Source organism: Cydia fagiglandana, chromosome Z (assembly GCF_963556715.1).
Source record: "Cydia fagiglandana chromosome Z, ilCydFagi1.1, whole genome shotgun sequence".
NCBI lineage: Eukaryota > Metazoa > Arthropoda > Insecta > Lepidoptera > Tortricidae > Cydia > Cydia fagiglandana.
Window position 1 is genome coordinate 11287709 of NC_085959.1, and position 12286 is coordinate 11299994.

A 12286-nucleotide genomic window follows, 5' to 3' on the forward strand; every position below is an offset into this window, starting at 1 on the left:
TTGCAAGAAATGTCGGTAGTTTATCGATATGACTTTATCGACATGGCTACAGCAAAGTGGGTCGCTTTGTTAATCGTACACTAAACAAAAAGTGGTCCCTCTGACAGCTCGCTTGGAAGGCATCTGTATATATTCTTATATATATGACAGCAAGGTGGGCCACATTGTTAATCGTACACTAAACAAAAGTGGTAACAGTGACAGCTCGCTGAGACGTAATCTATGTATGTATATTATATATCTATGACAATATCTCATTCAAGGCTACATTAAAGCCGTTCACACGAGACAATCAGATTGCCAATTTGATCGGTAATCAGGAATAGAATACGCAACACTCGCCACTATCATAAACAACGGATCGATCTATCATCACTAACACAACCATTGTTGCTAATAAACCTGAAATCGTGTAAAAAAAACCCCAGAGTACTTGTTTTTTTTTTACGTTGGGGAAATGCGTTTACGCATGCCACCTGGTCTGGGGGAACCAGGGGGGATGACGGACTAACGAGTGGAGCACTACCGTCTAAAACCACCAACGAGTGCCAACTCCGCTTTAGATGGGGTGCCGCAGGGTCGCTATCAGCATTCGACCACGTGCGCCCCGGCGGGCGGCCTGCGGGCCGTGGGCATTTGGGTGCCAGTTGGTCAGCACCCCAGTCCTGTGAGCTTGTAACCGCGGGGACTCCCCCGGGGCCCTGCGCAGCCCACTACGGCGGAGGCAGCAAGCGCGCATAGCGCCTGGCTCTGCCCCAGCCCAGCCCGTCGTCTTCGGAGTGGATGCGCGTCAGGATCGTCCTCGCGCGCACGCTCCGCTGCCTCCTTCTGCGACATAATTTCGTCACTGAAGGAGGTCATCGCCTTCCATGACTCTTCGCTGTCGAGCATGGCATTAACAATGCTCGCCAACGAAAGGTCTGCACCTAGTGTTGCTTGAAGGGTGGCCCGCTGGGGCCCCCATGCAGGGCACTCCTGCATGACGCCATGGCATGGCATGGCATGGCATGGCATGGCATGACGCGCCGTGTCTACAGGTGCGCCACACTCATGGCACATGGGGGATTCCTCCCTCTCTATGCAGAAACCCCAGAGTACCTACTAGCGGTGCGGAATATAACAACATTTGTATAAATATACTTAATGTACTTTTGTGGTATATCTCCTGACAGGGCTCATTTCTCAATATTAAGCTTGTAACTTGTAATACAAGCGGTCGTCACTTTTTGACACATTTTGTTAGAAAGGGACTTCCAGTTGTATTAGTTACAATACAAGATTTGCAAGTTACAAACTTTTGAGAAACGGGTCCCCGTACCAGCGTAGAGGAGAGCGGGTACAAACGTAACGGTGGGTGGAAAGTAACTATTGCTCTGTAGGTTTATCTAATAGTCAAAACACCACTCCGCTGCTATTAGGTTATGTGATAGCCGGTGGCGCCCCTTTACTTGCATTCAGTTGAAACGGGCGCCACGTCACAGATTATATAATAGTTCTTACGAAGCCACGTGCTATTAGGTCATGATAATCTATAGTTGGTCAAGCAAATCTTATCAGTACAAAAAGGCGGCAAATTTGAAAAATATAGGCGCGAAGAGATATCAAAGAAAATTTGAATTTCGAGCTTTTTTTTACTGACAAGATTTGCTTGACCATCATCATTCATCATTTCATCATTTTTTCATTGACCTACGTAACTGGATCAGGCATGATGGGTGGGGGGAAAAAACCGAACAGGATAGTATTATATATCTTTCAGTAGAAGTAGCAGCGAGATAGCTATTATTGTTTGTCTTTGTCACAGTCTCACATTTTTTTATTCCCCATCGTAAATTTAATACTTATGAATTATGGCGGGCAACAAATAAATTCGACCAATCGTAGTGTCGCGTTGCGTAAGTTTTGTCTCTCACGGATTGCTCACGGAGCCACGCGTATAGCACTTCTATAGGATCCTACCTTCTATGTATTAGGGCCCCCCCACATCTGGCGTCTTTCGAGCGTCGGCGTCTGTCGGCGTCGGTCCAGCGCTATGGAAAATGACGTCGCTGCGCAGTTGCGTCGACGCTGCGTCGACGTTGCGTCGACGTCGGCCATAGAATTGTAGACGCCGACGCTCGAAAGACGCCAGATGTGGGGGGGCCCTTAGGTTGTGTGGAGGACGCAGCGTGATTTTTCGAATAAAAAGTACGTTCTTAGACTTTTAGTTAGGTATATATTTAATCTCTCACTGGGCCTTCAGTGATTGAAAGGCCAGGTCAAGAGCACCCTAAACCGGCGGCGAGCGTGTATGAGGAATGTCATGAATGTGAAGGAAGCGAAAGAGGTAAGTATGTCAGGATCGTAGCCAGTGGAAATCCGTGGTCTCTGCCTACCCCTCCGGGAAATAGGCGTGATTATGTATGTATATCTGTATATATTTAATGTTTACGTTGTATTAAAATATATACATTTATCTGGATATTTGCATATTGATTATTTATTAGATTTGGTTTTCTTGTTGATTTGTGTTCTTGAATTGTTAAGAATTTTCACAGATGATGTACGTATTTCTGTTGCCGCTATAATAACAAATACTAAAAAAGTACGGAACCCTCGGTGGGCGAGTCTGACTCGCACTTGTCCGGTTTTTTTTTATTTAGCATTAGAGAAAGGGTAAACAATCTTGACGTATCTTTTTATTGAAAATCGCCTAAGTAGGTATATAAAAAAAAAGTTACAGCAAATATATAACAAATTATATAGCAAGGGTATTCATTACCTTCTTCAGGTAATTTTGGTTTCATAAGTAATATTAACTATTTTTTAAAGCGTTTTCTATAAAAAAGACGTGGCAAGATTGTTTACCATTTTCCTAATGCTAAAAAACGAGGTACCTAATAGAGAAAAAATGCTACGCCGAGCAGTGTCTACGCGCGTAGCACTACAGGCTTTCTACGAGCGGGTCATAAACGCATCACGGGAACCTAAGATAAGTAGGTACCTAGGTACACTGTCTTAAGGCCCCAGTACACAGTGGTGAAGGATGGGCCATGCCACACCCTGGCCATTGTGTACAGGGGGCTATGGTATGCAATGGCGGACGACTGCCGTCAGTTGTCAGCCGTGGTGAGCAATCGGGGAGTTATCGGTTTTTTGGCACACTTCAAAGCAATCGTGGCGTACCGTGGCCTGTGGTGTTCACACAGTCGCCATTGTTTGTTTAGTTTCTTGAATTTTTGACCGCTTGATTAAATGTTAATAGCCCAAAATGTCATTATTGTGGAGCAATGAACAGACTTATCAGTTTATTAAGATTTATATCAATCAGAGCCTGCAATTTTGATTTTGATTTTTGTTTTTTTTTTATGCACCATTGTGTGAACACCTACGTGATATAGGCCTACTGTTGCGCATTGCAAAGCATGGCTTGGCATGGACCATCCTTGACCACTGTGTACTGGAGCCTTTATAAGAAAGTAACGATCAAATTTGAAAAATATAACATTCAGGCCAATTCGAACCTACCTCCACTGACATCAAAATGACATCCAAATGAAATGATGTCATTTAGGTAGGTAGGTACTTATTGTGCCTTTTGTTCGTATAGCGCTCTACTGGCGAGAGCGAGACGAACGATAGCTAAATTACATCATTCAGATATCATTCTGGTGTCGGTGTATTACGTTCGAATTGGCCTCATTGTTGATTACTCGAATACTTATTTATCTGATTTAAAGTTCGAGCTAACACTGAGTCTCTCATTATGAGGGTCCATTTTGCGTTGAGCGAAAAACCGTCTGTCGGAAATTTAGGATACCGTTTAAATTTAATCAATTCTTTTCACCTTACTGGACAGACAGACATTGGTGTCACACATACATAAAACCCCCTTCTTTTCGCGTCGGGGGTTAAAAATACTTAGTTGGTATAGGTAGACGGATAACACACATACATTGTTTCCAAGTATACAGATATGCCTAACACAGTTATGACCAGCTAAATTGCAGAACTTATAAAAAATTATGACCCTATTGCCCTTATTGACCTGACGATCAGTTTTTGTAATGTTATACGAAGTTTCATTAAGCTTTAAAGATTCAAACGCCACGTCAAGTTTTGGATAGGATATATGTCTTTCCGAACAGAGTCCACACTGAAACTAAGCAACTATTCATAGCTATTCGGGTGGGTTAACAAAACCAGATTTGTACAACATATAGGCGGGATTAAATATAGCGGCACAATTAGTATATTCAGTACAAAAACGCTTACTTATGCCGAACAGTGCCGCGCACTGATGGAATCCCGCCTTTAAAATTATAGCACTTTTTTTTAAAAGTAGGTAATCAAAACAGGTATAAGTATAATGGTAAAAAAAACTTTTTTCCCTAAATTACCACTGTTTCATTCATAATCAGGAGCAACTAATATATATATATTTTATGAGACCTTTAATAAATAGGTAGTCTTTACTTCATGTTTAAAATTAATAACCTGTCAGTCAGCAATAAGTAGGTACTTTTGCGAGTTTTACGTAAGATACTATTAGGTAGTTACAATATACTTTTAGTCACTTTATTAGACCTGGAGGCTGCAGACCTACACTACCCAGTTAGAAATAGGTAAGCACATGTATGTAAGTACATGAGGCGTAAGGTCGGAAAGGCAGCCCCGATATTTCTACATTATTCAAACCCAAAATACGGAAATTGGGGAGGAACCGTTTCTCGCCAAATTTCAAAGCGGTTACCAGGCTCCTCCTTCTCACGCTATTGGCGTGGCTCCGCTCAAACCCACCAATAGCACTCCGTCTTGCCCCACCGACCGCAAGACCAAGATTTGGTTTTCCTTGTGAAAACTTCACGATTTTCGTCATTATTTTGTACCTATTACGTGAAGGGTTTTTATCGAATTTAAAAAAGGAATGCCGATCGCATGTAAAGTTCCTTTTTTTAAATAGGTCACGGTATGATTTGTTTTCAGGTTTCAGTGCGGTGTTGTTGTGCTGTGATTTAGCGGTAGCGAGTATAGCGCAACCTAAGCCAGTCCGTCGGTCGCCCATCGCTCGCACACTCGTTCGGCGCGCAACGCACTGCGTCCGCCGCCCTATTCACGCGATTTTCATAAAACTTATAATAAATTATAAAATAAAGTTGTTTACGTGTGAACTTTTTTTAAAATCTGTGACGGAACAAGGATGCCCGCTATGCAAAGCTTCATGGACTTTTGAGCTGAATTGGAAAGCCTACATTTATAAAAAGTGGGTGAGTAATATAGTAGAAGTAGAGTTGAGATAAATTAGTAGGCGATCGGGCTTTCGGTGGGCGGTCAACTTTTATAGCTTGTTAACTGTGATTTATGCTCTGTAAAATTCTCATTTATTACAAAAACATACAACTGTGTTTAGGTAAACAAATATAAGTCAATAATGGGTAGGAATGCTTATTCTGATGATAAAAACAGTATACACTATACACTCATTAAGCAATGAATTTACTAAGTTTCAAAGCTAAAGTTATTTTCTTACTTGTGTATTAGGCTTGCTGTTGATATTAGAGTGGTTACCAAATATAAAATATTCACATATATTTCGAATATATCCATATAATTTTCATGACGCGTTATTATATTACCTACGTCCTACATGGCATTAAAGTGAACATATTATTACTATTAGTAGGTATTTACATGTTACATAACGATACAAATGTATGTAAAATAAGCAAAAATAGGTACCTACTAATCCTTTGTAGCATTCAATATTCAGCGTTCTTATAACAAACTAATTTCAAAATCGTTAATTTAACAATTTTAATAAACATATAAAAACTCTAATAGGAGACAGTTTTTTTTAATAAAAAAAAATGTTTATAGGAATCTTTATTAGGTAATTGTTTACCTACACGGTGTCACGAATTATCTATTAGAGAAGTCTGCAGTGATTATAATAGCACAGAAGTGTTAACGTGTGTCGTCATAATTCCATAGAAGTTTGACGTTTAAAATAACACTTGCATGTCTGTGTTATAAAAATTGGTGCATATATCTTGGTCTGACTCTATGTCTCTTGTATACATATACTACACCCCTATAATAGATTTAAAATAAGTATTTATTATAAGTTTTTAAATACTGGCAACATTTAACCAGTGCGAGTTTATGCGAGTGCTTGATTTTGAGTTTTCTCTAATCTGAGTCTGTTTAAAATTATAGGTATAAATGTACTTACTGTTTGTATTTTATACTGTCCATTAGTGCAGAATAAAAACATAGTTTTTCGTTTTAATTTGTTTATGATATTGAAACCAATTGCAGGTATATTTCATTAAGCGCGTCGAAAATATGAAAGACGAAAAGGACATCCATCTTTTAATGCGCAAAAATACATCCGATTTTCTAATAAATGTTTCGTGACCGCTGTCGTTACTATTACGGTTACCATGCCGCAATACGTAGTGATTTAATTCTCTTTGGCCGCAATCTGAGCATTTGAAAATGGCACCTACAATCCTGTTAAGATAAAGCCCAATAGTATCACTTCATTTGTTTTCCTCGCTCAGCCAGCGTGCAGCGATTCTATTGGTTCTTAAAGACATCCCTTGCAATGCATCCTCGCAGCGGAATATTACTGTCTCCTCCGAAAATAGTTTTATCCAGATTGATACTTTTGCCGTTTGAAATTTTTACCATTTTACTTTTTTTCGATAGCTTCCTTTTCCGAAATCATATTTTCAATGGTTAGAAAACCTATTGGGAAAATAAATAAGCTAAGTATGTACTTGAAAATAAAATGAATGGGAAAATATGCGAATGGTTAGAAATGCATTCGGGAAAGGAAGCTATTGAGAAAAAAAAGAAACAACGGGTTGCACTCCAGGAGTGCCGACAGAAGTGAAAACTCAATGACTAGTCCAAAATGTCTGCAGCACTATGTGTAATTGACCCATCTTCCTTTCTATTGAAAAACTTTAGTTCCGAAATTGCTGGCCAGGTGGCCAGTGAGCTTAAATTTGAGCGTTAATTGTTCAAAATTAGAATAGAAATTGTAAAGCTACCTTGCAGACCTGGCATCTAAAGATATTTGGTCATGATATTTTGAGTTTTATTCACCGGTACTAGAGTTCACTTTTACTAGCGATTTCATCAAGATGTATGTAGCTTTATTGAATTATATTGGAGTGATTTAAAGTTAGAATGTAACTGTGAGATCCTCGTATTTCAGCCCGTACAAGATGAGAACATTGAGCTTTATTGCTTAATATAAAAGTCCAGTTTTAAATAATTGACCTGATTATGATACGTTGTGACTAAAGTTCTTTGGTGAATAACATTGTCCGTCACACATGACGTCAGCGCGTTACGCGTTACGCTGTCTCGAGTTTATCATTTTTTCCCCACCTCAAAAAGTGCTCAGCGCCGCTAAAGAAGTTTTCACTTCAAAAATAAGATGGTGAAAATTGTGAATTAGGCAAAAATCGCAATCTGAAAAAAAAAACCATTTTCGGAAGAGACAATACTTATACACACTCTCGCAGCGTGGTCGAAAAGCACCTTTAAACTGGCATTGAATTGTTTAAATTGCTACAAATACATTATCCGAAAGGCACCTCAATCGTATCTAAACTAAAATTGGTGAAATCGAAATGCAATGCGACTACCGAATGTCATATCAAGACCGAAGTTTGAATGCCGGTCCTGTTGCTATGTGTCCTACAAAATAAATAATCATTTACTTTACATATAAATAAAATGTAGGTTGTGGGTGTAATTGAAAAGGATAGTAGTTTTCTCTATTTTAAGCTTAATTAACTGTCCTCTAATTAGTTAAATCCAAGGCAAGCTAATATAAGTAATTAAACCTCATATTTGAAATACAACTGACGCTGGATTATTTAAAATTATGACCATTTCGTATACCTGCTTACATCTCTTCTTAATATTATAAGGCTAAAACTGTCTATTTGTCTGTATGTATGTTAAGTACCTCTACAGCTACACGATTAAGCCGCTGCACGCTGAACTTATTTACCTATGTACATTGAAATTTGGTATGGAGATAGTTTAGGCCGATTCTGATGTAACATTTTGATCTCGTTAAACGTTTCGCGTTTATACTCGTAATTATAGTGAAATCTCGATAATCCGGCTCTTCGGTTGTCCTGTAGGTACACCCAGAAATCCGGCACTAAAATGGGGGTACATTTTATGTCCTAATTTACTACGTGCACTGAAAGAAATTACATGTTGGTTCAACCGAAAACCAACTGAAGTTCGACGTCAAAATAGCGCTAATCGAGATACATGATTACACTTCAATCTTCTTATAAATGGCTGAGAGGGTTTAAGCGGTAAATCTAGATTCAGCCACAGAATAAATAATAGTATTCATCAAGTATTTTCTCTAAGAACATGTATTTCTTCCGCAAAGGTGTCGAAGACTTTTTTGTGTAGAATCTAATCAGCTTTAAAGTTGCTTTACATCATATTGTCATAGATAACGCAGATTCCGAGTAAAAAGAAAACTTTTTCCGAGATGGTACACATTTTCCAAGATGGCGGCGGTTCCTCGAGGTCCCCAAAAGTCAAATAGTGTGAACATGAAAAAGAGACCTTTTAACTAACATAGGTACATATTAAATTTCAGGACTTTTCTAGAGATTTCGAAGTTCATCCTTATTATACGATTGTGCTTTAAGCTATAATGTAATATTCTTACATGCTCCAATTCGTAGCCATGTAATCTATGTAGGTACGATGGGACGGTCTTCGGTAAAACTGGGAATAAAAGTCATTACCCTCCGCAATTAATTTCTTGTTGCCACGCCCACCGTTCGCAAAGTAATTAGTGATTTTCCTGAAATAGTTCCAAAGTAAATATAGAAGACTACCCAATAAGATTAATCAATTGCTTTTTGTTGTGTGATTGTGATTCAAAAAATCATTGCAGTAAGTTTCGTACAGTCACCTGCAATAATATGTTACACAACGAAGGCCGCAAAAATATCTGACACGATCTTATTTGTAGAGCCATAAGAGCATGTCACATATTTTTGCGGCCTTCGAAGAGTAACATATTATTGCAGGTGACTGTACATTTAAATCTAGTAGGTATATTCTATTTATTAATTTCCTAGAAGTCAAATTATGTCCATGTAAAATTGTGTTATTTCCATTAGATACCACCAAGTTGTTACCGATGGCAAAGAGAATTTGAAAAAGAGGCGGATAGTTGAAGTAAATTACGTGTGACTTTCTAAAAGTGTTAATAAACATCGGTCGAATATAGGTAGTAAGTTAATTCACTGTGACCACATAATTTACTTTGACAGTCACTCTCTATACACTTTATTCTCTTTGCTGGTGGAACAACTAGAATTTTTTTCACTTGTCCCCAGTGGAGTTTAACTTACTTGTTGACTACTTAGTGGAGTTGTTGAATAACCCGTATTTTTTTTTTATATTATAGGACATTCTTACACATATTGACCAAGCCCCACAGTAAACTCAAGAAGGCTTGTGTTGTGGGTACTCAGACAATGATATATATAATAGTGTATTTATATAATATATATACTTGGTCAAGCAGATCTTGTCAGTAGAAAAAGGCGGCAAATTTGAAAAATGTAGGCGCGAAGGGATATCGTCTCATAAAAAATTTGAATTTTGCGCCTTTTTCTACTGACAAGATTTGCTTGACCATCTATAAATACTTAAATACATATAGAAACCAACCATGACTCAGGAACAAATATCTGTGTCATCACACAAATAAATGCCCTTACTGGGATTCGAACCCAGGACCATCGGCTTCACAGGCAGGGTCACTACCCACTAGGCCAGACCGGTCGTCTATATAAACTTCCGTTCAGCGGTAAGCGTGAATGTATTTAACAGGCAGACCGATATAGGCACTTTCGGATATAGGAATATCCGTCCGTAGCCCACGGACACATTTGTCCTTGAATTTGGAATATGTTGCGCAAGAAATAGTTGGTATGACTAAGTTGGTTGGTATGAAACAAAAATATTTTAAAAGATAGTTACAGCGTCCGTGGTCAAAGGGAAAGACTATCAAAATTACAATATTCAAAACTACCGACCTCAATGGCCTCACACCACGTTCAACATACTCGTAGGTTGGTATGGTAGCGATGTTACATTAGGTCAGATAATTGACCGACTTTTAGTTATGCAATTATTATAAAGTTAGCTTAACTTTGTAATGCTACATCAGCGCATGGAAGTACTGAAGTTAGCAATAAATATGAACGTACGTACTATAGGTGTATGTAATTTGATTACTGGCTGATGAGTTATATCTTACGTGAGTGTTAATAGGTCTTAATGCATTTTCGACAAAGTAATATCAGCAATGAATATCTTTTCGTCAGGGTATTGAGATCTGATGATGATGATGCAAATGATGCAATCCTGTTATCCCTCATTATAGGGACATAGGGCTCGCAGAAGAATCCTCCATTCAAGAGATCTAGAAAGTTTTAAGTCAGAGAAAAAATAATAATACATAAATAAAACACCTACGTTTTCTTTAAAATGAAGGTAACAAAAATAAATTCATTCATTAGGTATAGCATTATATCATTAACTAATTGAAGCTTGTAGTGAATTTATGTAGGAGGGGCTTAAATTTTTGTAGTCAATAAATTTAACTCTATTGGATCTGTGAGCTGTAGACAACATAGACATAGAAAAGATTATTTAACATCACAAACATCACATTTAATGGTACATTCGAACATAAAATCTTATAAACTACTAAAAATCGCGAGTCTGTTTTAACAAACTTGATTAGGTACTTGTACGTGCAATATATTTGACTCCTAAATATTGAAAAATGTTATAAAACTTAACTGACAAAAAATCTAGGCTAAAGTGGGACTGGGCCGGACATGTCTGCCGGATGCATGATCTTGCTCAGCACAGGGAGGATTGGAAAGGGAGAGGGGAGGCGTTTGCCCAGCAGTGGGACACACGCATAGGCTAAAAAAACGAATATCGAACCTGTTCACAAAATTATACGACAAACGGTGGAGAAATGCAACCTGTAGCCTCTACAGGTTGCTTTTATATGAAAGCTTTTTGTCCAGCTTTATACCAATGCCTAGGCATAACTTCATGCCAATGACAACTACTGAGAACATTAGATACATTTCAGACTTCCATCACAGTCTAAAGCAAACTTATGCCTGGACGATGTATATGTCGGCGGCCGATCGTAAGATCAGGCAGATCGTAATGTTCCTGTGTATTGTTTTGAGGATAGTCAATTAGTCACATTAAACCAATATATAGGTAAAATTGGTTCGTCAGGTAGCTTCAGATGCCCGAAGGGCAAACTGCCCAGAAATAGGAGCCCCGCGTAGCGGGGCTCCGTCGACTCAGGAAACGAGTCAAAGATTTTCACGTTTCACGATATGCCTAGGAATTTGACGATATGCCTGATCTTACGATCGGCCGCCGACATATATTATGGTGTTTATCCTTCGAGTTGGTAAACAAAGAATAATAATCCTGATGATATACTTAATCCCGCCATCTAGCGAGATAATAAGATGTTAAACTTTGTCGCAGTGGCCCGCACGACGGATGAGGACGAGCTGCACGACGGAAGCGGCGATGTCGCGCTGACCGGCTACCCCTTCGTCATGAACGACCTGTATGTCGACGCGCGCAGGATGCAACTCTATTCCCACCCGCATATGCACCCGACGGTGAGTCCTTTGTCACTCTAATTACGCCTTCGTTGGAGTAAAAGAGAAAGATCCCCGCAATATGGAAACTTCGGTTTTCGCGGTAGCCGCTCAGACACTAGCGTCTCCCGATCGTCGGCGTCTAGTGAACTCTATGGTTGCCACTCGACGACGTAACTGCTCAGCGATGCCAATTCCATAGCGCTGGCCAGACGCCGACGCTCAAAAGACGCTGGTGTGGGGTAGCCGTTAGTCTCGTCGCACAAAGGATTATGTCACGCTGCCTATAAGTATGTGTGCACGCTGCTTACCTATATGAAAATGCGTGACTCCTTCCTGTTGGTATACGAAGAGTCCAGAAGTCCGATTCTGACTATATTTGTGAAACTAACCAGAACTTGACAGGTGTACCTACAAAAATCAAACACTGTAACCGGTTTAAACACGCAATTAAAATCCGAATCGAGCTGTATTTTTGGTATCTAATTCTTAAAGTTCTGTTAAGGTTAGTTAGCACGCATCTGCTATTCAGAAACTAGGTACCTATATGTCAACTTCTTACTCTTCATAAAGGACGTGTATAATCACCCCCG

General features: G+C 39.2%; 1 protein-coding gene and 1 long non-coding RNA gene across 4 annotated transcripts in view; one reads left to right on the forward strand and one right to left on the reverse strand.

Annotated features, from left to right (window-relative positions):
* The window catches only part of LOC134678332 (uncharacterized), a 381674-nt gene that overhangs the window by 354116 nt on the left and 15272 nt on the right, over positions 1–12286 (reverse strand). The gene's annotated exons all lie outside the window — the stretch shown is intronic.
* The window catches only part of LOC134678316 (forkhead box protein L2-like), a 65598-nt gene continuing 58423 nt past the window's right edge, over positions 5112–12286 (forward strand). For 2 of the 3 annotated variants that reach the window (XM_063536825.1, XM_063536826.1), the window contains exons 1-2: positions 5117–5242; positions 11575–11714. In XM_063536825.1, coding sequence (XP_063392895.1) covers position 5242; positions 11575–11714 — 141 coding nt within the window. In that variant the 5' untranslated portion in view covers positions 5117–5241. Of the gene's footprint in view, positions 5247–11574; positions 11715–12286 lie in introns of all 3 variants that reach the window. The other variant, XM_063536827.1, reaches the window with a different exon arrangement.